The sequence below is a fragment of the Taudactylus pleione genome, unplaced genomic scaffold, assembly GCF_031769625.1.
Source record: "Taudactylus pleione unplaced genomic scaffold, aTauple2 ptg000316l, whole genome shotgun sequence".
In the NCBI taxonomy this organism is placed as follows: domain Eukaryota; kingdom Metazoa; phylum Chordata; class Amphibia; order Anura; family Myobatrachidae; genus Taudactylus; species Taudactylus pleione.
The window spans coordinates 7,232,396-7,252,817 of NW_028284717.1; the positions used below are offsets into that span (position 1 = coordinate 7,232,396).

General features: G+C 41.5%; 1 protein-coding gene across 1 annotated transcript in view; it reads left to right on the plus strand.

The window, feature by feature from the left end:
• The window catches only part of ROBO1 (roundabout guidance receptor 1), a 607,752-nt gene that overhangs the window by 461,102 nt on the left and 126,228 nt on the right, over positions 1–20,422 (plus strand). Inside the window, exon 3 of the mRNA XM_088442732.1 lies at positions 2,202–2,359. Within this exon, the coding sequence (XP_088298858.1) occupies positions 2,202–2,359 (158 nt within the window). The remainder of the gene's footprint in view (positions 1–2,201; positions 2,360–20,422) is intronic.

A 20,422-nucleotide genomic window follows, 5' to 3' on the forward strand; every position in this document is an offset into this window, starting at 1 on the left:
TTTGTGTATCAAAAAAAGTTTGTGTACATACATGAAATTCATTTATGTTGCATAAACACCTTATACACACAGCCTGACGGTAATTTTATACAATATTATTAATAATTTGTGCTTTAAACAAAGTTTGTGTACATTGAACCATCAGAAATTAAAGGTTTCACTTTCTCAGTCATGCTAAAACTATTCCGTATTTCGGAATATTCCGTATTTCGGAATATTTGGATATGGGAGACTCAACCTGTATATAGACCCATAGATGACAGATATGACTTCAGTGGACTCAATGGTGGAAGTCTGATGTCAATTGTAAATGTAATTAATAGCTTTGTTATCTTAGATTATTAATATTATGATTATTATTATTAAAAATAATAATATTAATAATAATATTTATTTGTAGAGCACTTTTCTCCAAATGAACTCAAGTGCTATAGTGGTCTATTAAGTTGCTTTTAGTTTGATTTTGTTTTTACAGATTAATATTATCACTATTTATAGAATCCCTTAAAATAATGTCACACGAGAGTCTGCGGGTGCTGCATGCTAATGCTGGAAAATGTTTAATAGTAACAAGATAAAAACTCACCATTTATCACACTTTAGTAAATCAGCTTGCCAATCTCAGGACTTAAAAGTGGGCATGACCTAATATGGAAGTTATGGGCACTAAATCATGGCAGGTAATAGTACAGTCTGTTTTATTTTTAAACTTGCTTGCAATAAATTAATTGCTCCTGATCATTAGTGATTCAAAACATCATGCTTTGTTTATTAGTTCTACATTATTACAATGATGATTAAATATCCAGCGTCCACTGCATCTCTCTATGTTATAGATCGAAGTCAGACACGATAAATTTCTGTTCAGCAAATGTAAATGGAACGGATGGGTGATAGAGTTACTTAGCATAGTCTGGATATATAGAAAGGGATGTTAAAAATCTAAAAATAAAAAATTTACTAACGTGAGAGTTTTTAGAAGTGAGTTTTAAAAGTGATGTTGCCCATAGCAACCAATCAGATTCTGCTTAACATTTAACTAGCACCTTCTAGAAGATAATAGTTAGAATCTGACTGGTTGCTATGGGCAACATCACTTTTAAAACTCACTTTTAAAAACTCTCACTTTAGTAAAAGTACCCCTAAGTGTGCAAAAAAAAATCAATCTACAGCCCTGAAAACCACAAGATGTTACAAAAATATATCACAATATGGAACGCAACAAGAAAGTAGATTCTTTCAGTAGCAAGACTGTCTGTTTAATCTAAGTTGTCTGCTATTTCTAGTTCTTTTTTCTCTTGTATGAATGTAAAGCAGAATAAATAAATAATGGTGTAGCCATTATCATTGTATATTGACACACCACGCGTTTCACTTCACAATCTGAAATCCTAGGAGTGTGATTTGCGACAGATATCCCAAGAGAATAAAGTAGGGATAGAGGAGCTCATTCAGACCCGCTTGCTACATGCGTTCGCTTGCACCCAGTGTATGCAAATCTGGCACACACCCAGCAAGGCAGACGATTGCACGGCAAGGCATAAGCCACATATTTACACATCTAGATTCTTTTCAGAGAACTTTTTGAACTCCACACTTACAAAACAAAGAATAAATGATGACATATAAAGCATAAATGCTCTGAATGAAAGTCTTCTTTTAAACATAAACAGACACTATACAGAGTCAGAATGTATACCAGTGTATCGCAGGAAAGGCCAGGTAGTCTCAGGATGGCTCCCAGAGGTCCTGGTGATGCGTCTGAGATGTTGTAAAAAGACTTGAAGCATCTATTGTATTTTCCCAATCTTTGTATACACTCCAATAAAAGTTCTGTCCACTTGTGTCTCTGTTATAAAGTTGTTCTTAATTATAGCTTATTTTGCGAGTTATAGGATAGGTTTGGGATACTATACCTAACATTTCCTGTCAAAATGACCCTTGCATTTCCCCCACATTGCCCCTGGCGTTGACTTCTGTGCTCCTCACAGTATAATGATCTGGTCTGGGTGTATGACATTATCACCGGACAGCAGCAATTATTTAATTGTTTCTTTCTGGTTTTCAGGACTTTCTAGATGATGTACAGTCTTTCCTTATAAAAGTTGTCATTAAATTAATCACCCAACAGAGTTATTAAGTGTGACCCAAGTATATAAATAGAATAGTGCTAATATACATCCATTTCTTCTGCTTCCTAGTTTTGAGAGACGACTTCAGGCAAAACCCTTCAGATGTTATGGTGGCAGTAGGAGAACCTGCGGTAATGGAATGCCAGCCTCCTCGAGGTCATCCAGAACCCACTATATCCTGGAAGAAAGATGGAACACCAATTGATGACAAGGATGAAAGAATCACAGTAAGGGGAAGCGTTTTTCTCTGTACTTTACTGCATTGCATAGTTCCACAACTTATTATGGCAATATTACTAGAACACATGTTGTGTTTAATATTGAGCAATCACTGACCAATCCTGTCGCTTGGCTTGATCACCAGACGGCAGGATCAATATGCAATTTTGGCCATGCTTGTGCATCACTTCTGGTCCTGTTAGTGGTGTCAAAAGATCAGCAGTTGTATTCCAACCATGCCCAGTAATGATACAATTGAATATGATCAGTTTTTTGGGGGGCATCGCGTTGTATATTGGCCGTGGATTCTGTGATATCAGATCAATTGACAGATATCAGCTGCAACATCTCATATGATGTGGGGCCAACATAAGTTATTATTTACTTCTTTAAATTTGCTAATTCTCTAATATGAGTGAAGTAAGACTTGTCTCATTACACTCTTGCTTATTCTCCAGGGAGAAACTATTGATCAATATCAAATGAACAAGTCTCGTGTGAATCAGATTTCCCATTAGAGTCAGGTTTCATCTATAGATAGACTGTGCCGCTCCTTAAGGAAGATCTCTGTGCAGATCTGGAAATTTGCAATAAATCCCCTCCTCCCAACTAGTACATTTATTAGACGTCCCAGTATGAGGATGCCTAAGGTGCCCAGGGTGCTTCCGCTGGCCATGTGGGCACAGCCCTTGTTTCTGGGTCACTGTTTTAGCACAATATAGTGAGCCAGTTCTGCCTGTCCCAATTGTTTTGGTATGTACTATATGTTTATTTAAAATGTATTGATGTACATGAAATGGCTTAACTTTCATATCTTTGTCCCAATATGATTTACCCAATTGAAGAAGAGCATAGCAGTGTTTGCCAAGTCTGAACTAGCAGAACACCAATCAGCAATTAAAATGCGTACTTTTAGGAACACTTCTCCGGACCTTCTTTTTTTGTTGTTCAGTATTATTTTCAAGCTATTTTTCAATTCCAAATTGATGCAATTAAATCCAAACATGTGTCACTCTGCAGATAGCTGATAAGTATGTTTTATTATACTAAAACAGCGTATCAAGATGTTGATCCATATGCTGAGGAAATGGCAGACTCTAACACTGCCTTTTTTTTTTTTAGCTTGGACCATCTGTCCTAGAATTACGATCAGCATTACCCTATTTTTCTGATAAGGAACAAGTAACTGATTTGTAGTTTCTCAATCGTTTTAATTAAAATATGTGCTGCTTGGGGAATCCTGTGAAATTTACTACTGTATATATCACCACAGTAGACAGTTCCTTTCTAGAGCACGGATTTATAAGTACGTTCACGTGGTGCATTTTGGCAATTTAAAGTGCAGCAGTTTTGAAATATATTTAGAAATAAATGCTATGATTGATCCTTATGGGTGCTGCGTTAAAACTGCCTCTCCCACTGTCATACCGATTGTTAGAAAATGAATAACGCACCAACAGAAAATGAGAATAATTTTTTTATGTGACTCTATACCTATAACTATATTATCGCTAGTAGATGTTCTTTTTGAGCTGGTAATACAGTACAGGTATTGTTACATTTAAAACAGAAGTGTTATTTTAATTGTTTGAAATTTTAGGCCTCATCCCCTTTTCGCTATATCATGCCCCCTTTCCATAAGGCTACACCCTTCTTTCTCTGTATTAGGCGACCCAATGCTATGATATTATACACACAGCCTGCAGGTCATTTTATTCAATAATTTCAATAATTTTGTGGCTCCAACAAAGTTTGTGAACGTACATGAAATGAATATATGTTTCATATACACCTTATACACACAGCCTGAAGGTAATTTTATACTGTATTTTTAATAATTTTGTGCCTTAAACAAAGTTTGTGTACATTGGGCCCGATTCAGACCCGCTCGCTAGGAAGCGTTCGCACACAGCCAGACGATTTTTGCATTCTGTGCATGCGAACATATCGCAGTGCGTGTGCGCAAACCAGTCTGAGCAATCGGGAAGCGTTCGCTCGCCGCGCATAGACTGAATGAGTGACAGGAGAAGCCGTTTGTGGGTAATGACAGGGGCTGGCCATTAAAAAAGGGGGATTGGAGGTGCAAATGCAGGCGTGCCTGAGCGTCTCAACGCCGTTTCAGAGGCGTGCATAACTAAGAGGTAGTGTCATAGTGCATGTCACTTGGGTGAATTTTACACTGAAGTGCTCGCAGTTCTTGCGGTAGGGTATGGTCAGCCACAAGTGCTGCGTATGGGTCCGATGGTACCGATGGTTGCATACACTTCCTGGAGATGACGTGCGCAAGTGGGCGTCTTTAGACAGGCTGGTGGGCGTCTGCATACACAAAGCGATCGAATGCCAAGACATACTGGGCGTGCTAATGCCTTGGTGTACGATCGCCTGCCTTCTCGAATTTGCATACGCATCGAGCAAACGAATGCATCTAGCAAGCGGGTCTGAATCGAGCCCATTGATCCATCAAAAAGCCAAGGTTTCAATATCTCAGTCATGCTAAAAAAAATCCTTATTTAGGAAAATTCCGTATTTCTGAATATTTGGATATGTGAGACTTAACCTGTATCATAAAAGTCTACTCAAGAAGTCTGGTTTGCAAATTTAACCTCTAAAATGCAAGACTCCACGAAACTGGAGTTTTCCTTTTATGTAAGTCAAAGTAAGACAAAATCCCTATAATAAAAGTATAGCACAAAAAGTCTTTTGAAAAGTATGTAAATAAACATGCCTAACCTATCTACTCTTTAATGTGGTTTAGTGTCTCTACTATAATGAGGTTAAAAAAGTGTTTTTCTCCCACCTGCTAGAACAAAGAAACAGCTTAGATCAAAGGCAAGTGTGCTATGCACAACACCTGTACTGTTTGAAGAATTTTAATGTGGGCTTATTGTGCTAGTAAATTCTGATTTAACTTCTTCAAGCAGAGGGCTTCCAACCTTTCCTTTGTTACATGGGATTTCACCACTGTTCTTTAATCTTGTTTGACAATGAGGGACATATTTACTAAGTGATAAGGAGCGATAAGGAACGAGACAGAAATGAGCAGGTTCTTAAATGAATAGGGTGTGAGACCGCTTCTGAGGCCTGGTTAGTAAATGCTGCAACATGGCGTTCCCTTTGAAAAACCCACAAATGGTGATCAAGTGCAAATAATGCAGAGTAGACTGTGGGATCAGGAGTAGACTGTGGGTGAGATTTAGGCTTGTAGAAACAAATCTCATCTCATGTTTCTTCTGTGTAATTGATGAAGTCTACAAAGCTGTTGTATTTGAAGTAAAGTTAAAATGCACCCTGTTTATATTCACCTTATCTTATTCACATTTCTGAATGGCAGTGATATCACTAAGGGGGAGATTTAATAAAGCTTGGAGAGAGATAAAATTGGAGATAAATAGCACCAACCAATCAGTTCCTAACTGTCACTTTACAGGCTGTGTTTGAAAAATGACAGTTAGGAGCTGATTGGTACTGGTGCTATTTATCTCCAATTTTGTCTCTCTTCAAGCTTTATTAAATCCCCACCTAAGAACCTTATTTTTCTGCATACAGATGTGTCCTTATTTTTCTGCATACAGATGCTGGGTACACACTGGCCGATATATTGGTCGATCAATTGATCGGCCAATATATCGTGCCCCCGTCAGCCAGTGTGTACAGATGATATGTCTGTGGACGACGTCGTTAACAGACATATCACATTGGCTGTGCTGCACAGCCGATGTCTGCCCATCGGCAAGTTTGTATGGGCGATCAGCCGATCGCCCGTACACAGAGGCGCTGAGAGGGGGGGAGAGCCGCGAGTGGGTACTAATTACCCGGGTCCGGCACCGCTCCCCATCCCTCAGGTCACAGCAGCCCAGCACACGCTGCTGTGTGCTGGGCTGCACTGGGAGACTGTCCGAGGCTGCTAAAGCAGCAGCCGGAGAGTCTCTTATGCCAGAGGGGGAGAGCGATCATGCTGATCGTGCCCCCCATTGGCTGTGCGCCAGGCTGAGGGACACACAGCGCCCCCCTCCCCAGCGCTGCAAACGGTTGTATGAACGACCATCAGCAGCAGATATATCGCTATAGTGTGTAACCACCTTTAGCCTCAATACGCCATGAGGCTCAAGATGCCTGGTGTGAGTGTGCTGGTCCCGTGCGCCGAGCGTTTTTCACTCCAAAATGCCTCTTAGTCGCAATGGGATGTGACAAACCGCTTCACGAGACTGAACTGATTCATTTGATACTGTATGTGACACTTGTATATCTGGGTGCAACCGAGTCTGTATATTAAGCACAACGTAGCTTGGCGTGAAAAAAGCAGCGACTGCTGCATCGCAGCGCTATACATACTGATTCAGACTCAGTTGCACACAGATATACAGGTGTCGCACATCAAATTGATCAGTGCAGTCTCGATTGCGAATAAGACACATTTTTTTGGTCAGCAAAAAAGCTCAGCGCACATCGTGTTGCATGGGACCTTGCACGGCGAGAAGGGCTGTTTGGCGTGATTGCGGCAATATGAGGACATATCTGTATGCATATGTTTAAGGATTATTAAGAAATTATATATTCTGTTCGATGGGTCAATATGATATATTATGTATAAAGGGCAATTCAGTTAGCTGCAATCTGCATACATCGGGAGAATGCGGAGTATAAGTTCACTGCCAGGGACAGAAGTGAAACAGTGAATGGCCTGTGTTCATGATGTACTGCCCCCCGCACTCTAATCCTAACACTCCCTCCCCGGTGCCTAACCCTCCCTCTAATGCCTAAGCACGCTACCTAACCCTAACCTCCCCCTAACACCCCGATACTTACCTTCGGGGTGCCGATGGTCGGGATACTGGTGCCGGGCTCCCGACCTGACGCACGGCGGGATGCCGACTACTTCCCATTCCCATATATATATAACGGCCGGCGGTTCGATTCCCGTCAGCAGCAGCCCGACAGGAGCAGAGTGCGACGCAGCAGAAGCCTGACAGCCCTGGACATCTCGATAGTGGATAGGTAAGTATCCACTAACCTAACCCCCCTAACCCTAACCCTCCTTAGGGGTGCCTAACCCTAACTTCCCCTCCAAGTGCCTAACCCTAATCCCCCCTCTAAGTGCCTAACCCTAACCACCCCCTTCCCCGCTGCCTAAACCTAAGTCCCCCGGGGTGTGCCCAACCCTAAATCCCCCCCGGGGGTGCCTAACCCTAACCCTCCCTCCCCCTAGCCTAACCTAACCCTCCCGGGGGGCTGCCTAACCCTAAGTCCCCCCCGGGAGCCTAAACCTAACCCTCCCCCCCACGGCTGTCCGCTCGCGGCGCCCGGCACCACTACGATCGTGTTGCCGGGCGCCGGTCTCCCGGCGTCGGGGAAATGCGGACGTCTACACCTAGATGCCCGGCATTTCACCCTTGCCGGGATAAGACAGTCGGGAAGCCGGCTGCCGGTATTTAGGCAGTCGGCTTCCCGACTATATACGGTATATATATACGGATATATATATATAATACACATTATATATATATATATACACTGTGTGTGTATATTTATGTTATTTTATGTTTTGGTTCAGATTCAGTTTTGAATGATTGACTGCCAGAGGCATTTAAAGGGTGAGGACAGCCGGATGTTCCCAGAAACGGGGGTGTGACCGCCCCGTTTTCTGGGAGTGGCAAGGCTTACTCAGCTGGTTGCGATGGTTATCCCAGCCGATCTTGGTCGCAGTGATGGGATCACAAAAGCAGCAGGGGGTGTCATACACCCTCTGCTGCATTTGCATGTTTGCAAGGAGGGAATTGAAAAGCTGCTCTCCCCTCGAGTTTCGATTTGCGAGATGACCTGAGTCAGGACTCTGTTCTGCTTGGAACCCCAAAGTGATTCTGAACTGGGACTACATACAGAGAGAGAGAGAGAGAGAGAGAGAGAGGGGGGGGGGTGCAGGGGGGAGATTTTTATGTGGTAAATTAATCCACATTTTCATTTTTGCTTTTACATGGTGAGTGCCCTTTATTATAGTATTGTTGAATGTCTTTGTATAGTGATGATTTGGACACTGGAGGTGCATACTGTGTATGTCAGTGAGTACATATATGTGTATATATAGTCACATTAAAAATGTTACACTTTAACAGTAAGGTAGTATTTGGAGTGTAACTTGCTACATTTTCCTGAATATTTTTGTTGGTTGCTTTTATACTGATTCGGTCTCTTAAGCACCTTTATCTTAGATCAAACAGTGCTTATCTATTTGACTATGCTATAATACGGTGATAAAACAAATGAACATTTTAACTGATCCTAAAAGCTGGCTGCCATTCCGTCATTATGAACCCTTATATTTATCTGTGGAAGATAGATGTTTAACTTTGAGTTTGTTCTCCTTTAGACCCCTTTTTTACAGCCACTACATTTCCAGTTAAAACCACACAAACTAGTAAATTATTTGATCTTATCCTGTGATGTGTGCTCCATGCTAATTGCTCCAGCCACGCCGAGCATCTAACTGCTTTTCAATTGTATCACAACCTGTACAAAGCTGAAATCAGCTTTAGAAGAATCTGAACTGCCCTCTTCAAACTCCGCTCCCCTTTTCCTCGCTCCCTCCTTTGGATGTGTGACTGGCTTATCTTCAGGGCAAAAACTATTAGCATTTGTATAACTTCAATTCCGGTCAATATCAGGAGATAGTGGAAAGACTTTGAAGTAAAAAAAAAATTTGTAAAAAAATATTTACAATAACCTGAATTTCTCTCAGAATTTGGAAATGTCACCAAACTCGTCAGCCTCTTATGGTGCGTACACATTAGACGATATGCTCCCTGAGCGATATCGTCTAGTGTGTCCCGGCAGGGTGTGCTCAATGTCGTTCATGACATTGAGCACACCTGCTGAACGATATCATTAACGATATCGTTCAGCGCCGGGCTCTCTCCCCCATTCCCCAACATGCAGCAACCTGACGAGGTCGTCAGGTTGGCCTGCATGTTAACCCGATGAATGATGATGACGAACGACCTGCGGGAACGCGCGTCGTCATTATCGTTCATCGTTTTTGTGATAAAAATGGACGATAAAGTGGACAACTGAACGATAACGATATCGTTATCGTTCAGTCGTCCCCTTTAATCGCCCAGTGTGTACCCACCATTAGAGCAGAGGAAGATCTTGATGGGTGTTTAAGACATCAAATAATTTTAATGTGCTTTGTAACTGTATCACATGTATTGTTTTTTTTCTTCCTAAAATAGCACATTTAGGGGGAGATGTACTAAGCTCTGGAAAGTGATAAAATGGAAAGTAATACCCTACCAGCCAGTCAGCTCCTAACTCTCATATTGCAGGCTGTGTTGAAAAATGACAGGAGCTGATTGGTTGGTAATTTATCAGTCTCCAATGTATCACTTTCCAGAGCTTAGTACATCTGCCCCTTCGTACTTTTTAAGCGTGTGAATATTTTATAAATCTCTGTTACCTTTAAAAATCTATCTGGAGGTTACAAAATATGAAGCAAGCTCCGTACACACGGAGCGATCAGACAACGATAAAGATATCGTTGTCTGATCATCCTGCATGTGCTGGATGCTCGATATCGAACATGCAGTACATACACTAACCCCCAAATGACTATAACGACCTAGTAACCAGGCTAATGTACGGCGATGGTCGATGATGGTCGATATCAATATCGACCATCCGTGCCCACGCATCAACCGTTGTTTGGGGGTTGGAAGGACCCAAAAACAAGACGATATGAACGATAACGATATGATCGATATCGTTATCGTTCATATAGTCCTGTTTAATCGTACCGTGTATACGCACCAGTAAAGTTACTTAAGCTGCATACACACGGTACGATCTGTACCACCAACGACTTGAAAGAAATCTTTCAGTGAAGTCATCCTGACGCATCTCTGAACAGGCAAATTGAAGTTATCGTGCAAGTTGGCCTGCATGTACGGACGATCATAAATATCATTATCGTTCATGCGGGAAAGCGCATCGTTGGTCGTTCACTGCATAAAAATTAATGATATGAACGACATATTGTTGAACGATATCGTTATTGTTCATAGATATCGTACCGGGCCCACAGCTCTCAGCATGCCAACAGAAGTAAGAAGAGGGGTGAAGGAGGGGTAGGATTTTACAGTGCATGGAGCATACAGAGCTCAGAGGGACATTCTAAAGCCTCTTTACTTGCTGCAATATGTGCCATGTGACTGTGGTTGGCATGGTAGTCCAAGACACTTTGCAAATCTATTAATCACTGCTAGCAGCCAGAAGAAGCTAAATAAGGAAAATATTAAAAGCGAACATTTTTCTCATAGCCTCTTGCTGTAAACTATGTGAAAAAAAACCCTAATTTTTTTCCTTGGGATTGTAGCTCTAATAATAATAGCCTGATATTTTCCAATTGTCAAAATAATAGCTCATCTAGCTATTTATGCTTATGTCCGTAATGAAGCTTATTTAACATTAACTTTCGCTTATTGAAAACATGCCTTCCTACTACTGCAATTTCCATTCAGCTTTTATGTAGCAAAATTATATTTGAAGCTATTTTCCATACCCGGTAAGCTTTAATGTATTACATGAAGTATTCCTATCAAGACGATATGCAATATCTCAAATCACAAATAAAGAGGATTATCAAATACTATTATTGGGAATGTTTCTTTTAATGCCATTCAAAAACAAAACTACAGAGAGTGTCTTTCATCACTGGAATGAACAGATAGGTCCGTCGTTATGTGATCATTTTGTGAAATTGCGAATATTCCTTTTTGAAGTACCGTAAACAGTATATTAGGCAAGAATATGTTATAAAGTAAATTATTTTCTTTGTATTTAGCATATTACTCATTAAGATTAAAAAAAAAATTCCAATTAATGTATTACACTTCTTACACTTATTTTTTTTTTTTTTTATTGTGCTTCAAGATTTCAATGTATTGTTATTCTCTATCCATGTTTTTTTTGGCATTGCACCAAATATTGTAATTGCATTTTATTTTAATCTTGTCATGATCTATAGCTAGATTTATATTTTGCTTAAACTGGGAAAACTGTACATTTTCAGGATCCTCGGCTTACAAATTTTCATGTAGTGTATTTTTTTCCTTATCCCCAGAAAGAGTATACCCTTGTATCCATTCCCCCATGTATAGGCCACTTCCGTTTTCAGGATACAATTTTATTGTGTGACTATTGTTTGAAATCTAAGATCTGCTAGTCCTCAACTTTTATCAGGGAACCTTACAAATCCCTTTGTTGCCAGAGAGACTGGCAATGCCATGGAAGGGAGATAGCCTAATGCTTACAGCCAATTAATATACTTCTATTTGATACATGTTGCTAGATAATATGGATGACATTGCACAGACACATAACGTAATTAATCATAAACAGCAGCTGTAGAACTAATAAGGTAACTTATTTACTCCTCATTAATGAACACTTTTGCAAAGTTGGGCTTAAACTCCATATGTTATACGCAGAGACTGTTAAAATGAAACAAAGGCCCTCATTCAGAGCCACTCGCTAGCGTCAGTACGCTCGTTCCGAGCGATGTTCGCACATCTGCCCATGCGTACGGTTTTTAGTACGCATGCGCGAACCAGTCAGTGCGGCTGAAATTCGTTTGTACGCAATATAGCGAGTGCCTGCTATTTTGAGTGACAGAATGAGGCGTATGTGGGTGGTAACAGGGGAAGGTGCTTGAAAACGGGGAGTGGAGATCAGAACGCAGGCGTGCTTAAAGGTCAAAACGGGCATTTTATGGGTGTGCATAATTAATATAGCAGCGTCATTGACCACGTCACTTGGTTTTTTTTAACTCAGAACTGCTCGCAAAATAGCGGTTGAAAAAACCAACCACAAGAATAGCGAGCAGTTCATATCCTGTTCGATGTACTCGATTAATCTAATAAATAGCGGACAAGACATATGGTGCGAGCGGCCAGGGGGCGTTTTTAACAAATAAACGAGCGTATGTTTTGCTCGCTCGTTCAGACTTAGAGGTGTGAACAGACTGCAATGTGCGAACGGATCATTTGAATAGCCACCCCTTGTTTTTGAACGAACGACCGCAAATAGCGAACGGCTCTGAATGAGGGCCAATATCTTTATTACACAGGTTGTGTGTTTGCACATGTAGAAATACACAGTAGGACATTGACTAAGTATGGTAAATATTTAGGTTTGTGTTTATTATATACTATATAGTATAACTTTCTCATTTTGATTCGACTAATTTGTTACTATAACTTTCTCATTTTGATTCGACTAATTTGTTTCTGAACAGTTTATTTGGGAATCTTAATTAGGAGTGGCAATGAGATGGAAAATGTTGATCTGGGAAAAAGTCTTTTCAAGTGTAAAATAACAAAATATTTCTTGTTTTGTGGAAGGTGAACCAACCCCACTGTCATTTTGTCACCTGATCCCATAAACCAACCAATCAGAGTTAATCTGATAATCTGTGCTGCAGAACCCCCTCTAAGTCATCCTGGCAGCACCATCTTTCCATAATGTATTCAGAAAGATGACGCTGCTACAGCAGGCAGGAAATACTGTGAGTCTTTGCTCCCTACTTGAAAGTTCTGTTTCTTAGCTGTACTACTAAAAATCATTATCACGTATTCAAAATCCTTCTGGTGGGCAGACAAGTATGGCAGCCAGCCACAATCACAGACACAGCTCTAAGCATCACTTGCTTTAAACTCAAGGTGGGTACACACCAGAAAGATCTTAGATGATTGTCGTTCATACACACTGAATGGCCATCATCTATCCGGCAGCCGCGGGTCACGGTGGCAGGGAGGCGGGTCGGGGACGGGTCCACTCCCTTCCCTCGGCTCCCGCTGTCTGTACGAGCAGTCTGCAGACCGCCCGTACACACTTGCCGATGGACAGATATGTCTGCAGACACATCTGTCCATCGGCTGTGCAGCACAGCCAATGCGATATTTCTGTGAACGTCGCGGTTCACAGACATATCGTCTGTACACACTGGCCAACGGCCAGCAGATATATCGGCCGATCAATTGATCGGCCAATATATCGGCCAGTGTGTACCCAGCATAAGAATTCTATAACATTGAAAAACATTTTTAAATGACTTTTTTGTCTGTTAGCGCCATCCTGAGCTGGTGATAACTGGAGCAATAATGTGATGGCACAAATAGCAGTGGTAGCGCTGTTACCGCCAGTGGTAACCAGAAGTTGTATAGGGCTAAACAAAAAAAAAATAAGCCTTATTGCTGAAAAAAAAAATCACTTTGTGTCTGTACTGGCGCATTTCGCCCTTTGATAAATTGGCCCCTACATTCGTAAATAAATGCGTCTGTTCTTGACGATCATTTTAATTTTATGGGGTATATTTACTAACCAATGGATTTTCAAAACCCACAATTTTTATTGGTTTTGCCTGTTTAAAAGAGCAATAATATTAAATGCACAAGCAGGCTTGTTTTGCATTAAATATTATTGCCCTTTTAAGTCTGGCAGGCAAAACCTGCAATAATCGAGGGGCTTTGAAAATCCACTGCTTAGTAATATACCTCTAAGTGAGAAACAAAAGCTACAGATAATCGCAGATCTCGTTAGTCATTAGCATTCCCATAGAGAAACCTCTAAAGACTCTTAATCAAACTGAACAAGTATCTGAAATTCTCTCGTTATGAACTGTGCGCTGATTACACAGGTCTGCTGTGTTTGCATGAAGGAAAAAGGGATTGGAGGGGAATGTTAATGTCACATTGGTGAAGCAGGCTACGTCTTATTGTTGAACACCCTGCCACGCAGATAAATTGTGTGTGTGGCAGACAATTTGCTTTACCTTGCTTTAGCGGGATAACCTCAGTGGCACAGGAATACCATTGTGGTAAAAGATCCTTCAGAAGCTTCCTGTATATCAAATCATTTAAATCAAGTGACATGCTTTAGGGCAGAGGAAGGGAGACATGCCAGACAGCAGGTTCAGAGTGAGTTCATCTACTACTGATCATGAGATGTGAACTTCAAAGCGGATTGTTCACAGTAGTTTGGATCATAACAGGAGATGTTATTTTTTTTCTTCTCCAAATAGCTGAAACTTGTCCACGTGTTACAGTTTATCTTTTCAGTTCTCCAACTAAAGACATATTATTTTCTCCCCTGCGCACCTTCTGCCATACGGCACTTGTGGAAAGATTTCAATCTGCGTTTCATGTGGAAACCACTTACAAATCACAGAACAGCCCAACTGGAAAATTGAGCTGCCCACTCGACAGGACAAAACTTTCCCCATGGAGCACTGATTGATAAATGTAAAATAGTGAATGGAAGCCTTCCTTTTTTTTTGGTGTAAAATAGTGCACAGTACATTACATCCCCCTACAAGACAAGACCACCAGACATGACTATAAAGAATTACCATTATTTTTTTGTTCCAGGGCTGGCGCCTAATCCATAGGTACACCCCTTTCCCATTGGTCAACACCCTATTCCTGTGCGGTATAGTCCAGCCCCACTTTTTACCTTGTGTGGAGCGGAGGCGGGGGCAGTATATCCTTCTCTTTGGCGCGGGGAACCAATCTGTGACATCTTAGTCCAGCACTGCACCCCCAGATAATTTACTATGAGACGCAGCAGACAACAGCTCCACAGGTGAGAATTTGCATGGTGCTGCCCCCCCATGTCAGCAGCCGGCACATAGTGAGGGGGTTCTTCGAGCACAATAAAGAAACTGAATGAGCCTCATATATATATATATATATATATATATTTATTATTTTTTATTTTTACTTTTTTGCTATATTACAGACAATAAATATTGGACAACATTACAATCCACTAAATTTGAGAAATACCCAGAAAAGCAACGTAAAATGTGAATAACGTTTCATAGAAATAACGTAACAGAATACTAAACAGTTCTACCCGTCCATACCAAAGTTCAGCTCAGTACAGTCAATAGCTTTTGAAGTGTAGACCCTTAAACACCATGCCGCCCTCTCAGGAATTCTCTATGGGAAAATTCCATTTATTCGATTCAGCCTTAATTTAAGGGCCCTTATAATATATATGTGTATATATATATATATATATATATATATATATACATACATATATATAGTATCATCTATATATATATTTTTTTAGCAGCATATTATTGTATGTCTTTAGTATTTTGTGTACATTAGATATAGTTAAGCTTTGCAACTTATTGAGTAAGAATAATATGTATTGAAACACATCTACTGCTGTCCATTAAATGGTTATGTCTTCCCTTTTACAGACAGCAACATTCTAATGTAGAACTCACAGCAAATCACAAATGATAACAGCAGCCCTTGTTTGCATGAATGTGAATGTGTAGTGGTAGTGTGTGCATTACATGACACTAAGCTGGTGATGGCCTTGAGTCAACCAATGGCATTGAGCCCGCTCCCTTACCCCAGGATATGTGGGTATACACAAGCTACAGCACATGCAGTTGTGGTATGAATCAAACATAGGTGAGGCAGACGGAGAGGTATGCAGACAGAGAGGATGAGAACCAGGTCATCTTCTGAGGTGAATCATTTATTTACCCAGTAAATATACACAATCTCTATAGGGAGACAATGCCCTCCCACAGTAATGTCTCTCATCTGAACTGTGTGATCTCAAGGCCTCTGGTTCTCATAAGATGGCCTCACGCTCTCATCACCAGACTCTCACATACTTGGGCAGCACAGACGGTGTAATGGTTAGCATTACTGCCTCATAGCACTGAGGTCGTGGATTCGATTCCCACCACGGCCCTACCTGTGCGGAGTTTGTGTTTTCTCCCTGTGCTTGCGTGGGTTTCCTCTGGGTACTCCGGTTTCCTCCCACACTCCAAAAATATACTGGTAGGTTAATTGGCTCCCAATACAAATTAACCCTAGTGTGTATGTGTGTGCGCATGTGATAGGGAATATAGAGTGTAAGCTCCACTGGGGCAGGGACTGATATGAATGGTAAAATACTCTCTGTAAAGCGCTGCGGAATATGTGTGTGCTATATAAATAACTGGTAATAAATAAATAAATACTGTACTGTAGGTCAGGTTTAGCTAAACTCTCTGACATACACTCTATGGCATAGAATGTGTCTCCTCAAAGCCGGCACATTCTATGCTATAGGACTTGGTTTCACTCATTGCTCTCGCTCTCTAGACTCTATCTGGACTGCCACTCAGGAACCCCTCTCGTCCCTCTTCTGCTCTCAATTCTCAAGATCGCACCAAAACATGTAAATTGTGCAAGATCTTCTCCGACATTAAGTTTTCGCTTTTTGCTAATGACCGCCAATCAAAAAATTTGTGGACAAAAAGGAGCACGGCCCTGTCAACCTCCACATAACTGACATATAAGCACAATTTACTTCATTTAATTTTTGATGATTTCTCAATAAGAAACTTTTGCCCCAGGAGTGCCGTAGGCAAAACAATGCACCACCCTGCCCACCCATTCATTGGAAACAAAAATGTAAATGGTCAATACAATGAAACCTTTAGATTTATTGGTACTTTCAACAAAATCAATGTTTAAACATAAAAACAAAAACACGATGTAAAGCAAGGATTAATCCACAGAAACTTTTGAACATTATAAGCCTTGAAAACAAACCATTTCAACATGTAAATAGAAACTGTAGCCCACATATAAACACATACATACTGTACAGTAACATACAAATTCATACAAACATTTATACATACATACCTACATACATATATACAGTCATATACATGCACACATACATACACCTACACACATACACACTTATACATACAGTCACACACACACACACACACACACACACACACACACACACACACACACACACACACACACACATATTCACAGTCCTATACACATACATACATATAGACAGTGCCCCCTCTACTGAGTTCCTCTTACCTTATAGAATACTTGCCTACTTTTAGTTTCTCTTCTCCGGGAGAAGCCTGGAGAGGAGACGCAGATGACCACCTTAGGGTTCGTGGCTGGACGTCTACCCAAAAAATCGTGAGACTCCCGCACCTTCCATCAGAGTAGGCAAGTATGCCTTATAGTCTGGCTGCTGAATAGTCTTAACTCTAGTAACTGGGTCTGCAGCAGCTCCTCCCACTCCTCTCTCCCATGCTGCTGCTTGGACTCCATCTCCCTCTTCTCTTCTCCAGCTGCTATGCACTGCAGCTGTGAGGGGCGCCTTGGGGGAAGTGCCCCCCCTTAATCCGCCTCTTTGGCCGCAGGCTGGGATACAGGTAGAGAATGCTGCCGAGTGGCCGGGAAGCATCTTTCTCTGCCTGCATCTCAGCCAGCTGCACTATGCACGAAGCAAGCAGACACACACTCCATGTAGATGCCCCCAGCCAAGCCCCCCCTCCCCTCTTGGAAGCCCCCTATAATCGTAGGGAACTGGGCAGCTAATGTTAATATGGCCCTGCTAATGTGACTTCTAATATCAATGATAATTTACAGTAGGCCAGGGTTCAACAAATCCCAGGGGTTAGGTCGCCATGGCGACCAGATTTTGCTGCCTGGCCACTAGATTTTACAGAGAGGGAGGAAGCAGATCTTTGTCAGCCCCAGAGGAGAATCATGAGCATGCCTGTAGTATTGCGGCAGGCATTTCATGCACAGGAGTGCATGTGTTGAGTGTTCCCTGCGGTGACTGTTGTGCCTGTATGTCCTGGCCTGCGCTGACTTCTGCCGTCCATTCCAGCTGCCTGCTGTCACCTAACTCTGGCTGCATAGAGCTCTCTGGTAAAAGGGTCTAGCGTGGCCGGGGATTGCGGCTTCAGAGGGGTATTGGTGTGGCCCAAGGGGGGATGGTACGGAGGTGTGTTTTGCCTGAGCGTACCCCCTTAGTTGTGTGGCCGTGGGGGTTAGTTTTTTCAAGGTGGGGGCTTAGCTGCTAAGCAGTGTGGCCGTGGGTGGGTGGAGGGGTTGTTTGCCTGGGGAGTTACTGCACATCAATGTGGCTGCAGAGGTGTGGTTTGCCTGGAGGTACCCTCTTAGTGGTGTGGCTGTGGGAGTTGGTTGTCCGGGGGGTAGGTGCTCAGTAATGTGGCCCCTGGGGCAGGAGGCAGTGGTCTGGCTCCTATACCTGCACCCTGGCTCCTAGATTTTAGAAAAATTTACCAAGCCCTGCAGTAGGCTGTAAATTATTGTACACATGACTTCTAATATCAATGATAAATTATTGTACACATGACTTCTAATATCAATGATAAATTATTGTACACATGACATCTAATATCAATGATAAATTATTGTACACATGACTTCTAATATCAATGATAAATTATTGTACACATGACTTCTAATATCAATGATAAATTAATGTACACAGGTTTTCTTAGTGAACACTGAAGTGATCACATCTGAACTCTTCAGTTGATGGCAACAGAACTCATAATTTATACAGTTATCATTTACAGGTGTTTATACATATAGTACATTATTATCAGATGATACCTATATCAATATCACTTGTGTATTATAATAATATTATGTCAGTTAAATTAATACAAGCACTTATTTAGTAATGAAAAAAATCTGCTCAATGTTATCCTTCAGCAAATACTGTATGTTAACACCAAGCTATTATGTATTATAAATCATTACACCAGCAGTCAGTAAATAACGTTATAAAGTACTTGACTGAATCTGTAAACTGTATTCAATTTCCTTTTTCCATAATTTATTATGAGCTGATTTTTTTTGTCAGTGATTTTATTGAAAACACACCTTGCCTATCACTAGCAAGAATCTTAATTAAGAAAGGAATCCTTTGTGGTTTGTTCATTGTTGTACTAATATTGTATTTCTATTCTGTACTACAATGCAGAGTAGTCATCTCCTGTATGGTACTCATTTATTTGCCGATGCTTGTTCATTGACTCATAACATTGTATATACCCGGTTAGCTTAAAGTTTCTATGTCCCCAGGGTAAACAGGTGAATACAAAGGTTAAAGATGGGTGAAATGTTCAAAACTGTTCTGAATAATCTTCACCTCAACCCACTATTGGTTGCAAAATTTAGTGCGAATTTACCCTTATTTTTTACAGTTCTACCTCAGTCTCCCCACACAGCAAAATGAAATCACTGTTGTCATCCTAATACCGATCATAGATGGGAAATTCAGTTAACCATGAGGTACCATCAGAATCATGCTAATACTTCACTTTATCCAGGCAGGAAAGCCTTGCTTGCTTGTTTCGTGCTTGCTGCTCATAGAGGTACGAGCAAACAACGAGCAAGGTTTCCGTCACAAAATTATTTGCTATGGCGCCAGCCGCCCATTGCGGAACCTTACGCCTAATTCGGTCATGCTCATCGTATGGTATATATACGTTTGCAGGGGCTGCAAGGGTGTGGGGTCGGGTGCAAAGTACCTGTGATCAAACTTGCATTAGGTGCCTTCTAGCAGTGGGTTGTAATGGGGGACGATGAGGTGCCCTCCCTGGGCCAAGAGAAGTTCATGGCATTGCCCCATCTTCCCTGCCAGAAGTACTGTACAGTATAAGCTTCTGTCTTGTGTTATTCTATTCCTAGTGCATAGGAATAGGTTTTATGAAAGGACTTGAACTACAGATATCTGCTATAAATCTGATTTAATGGAGGAGATGTATTTTCCTAAGGACATTAGGCCGTACAAGCACACGGTTATATCATAGTCTTGGGTTCATTCTAGCACCCTGCACCTGTCGATATCCGTGCAGTTCCTCTGTCCTGCCTGGGGTGTCGCTCTCTGCTCTGGTGCTTCTAGCACACTCAGCTGATGCAAAAAACTGCTGAGATACAGCGTACTGACCAGAGTGTGCTAGAAGCAGCAGAGCAGAGAGCCACACCCCAGGCAGAAAAGAAAATGCATTGGTTATGACAGGTTCCGGGTGCTTGAATGAACACTAGAGTCATTAGTGCATAAGCACTGTATAGCTTATTTCTGAGGCTAATTGTGCTGCACGCAGAGGACAGTGAAGTTGGTATGCGTTACTGGGGTTTGCCATGAGGCGTCCCTTCCCCGTGAGACCGCGCCCCACTTTGTTAGCAGCACGCATGTACTAC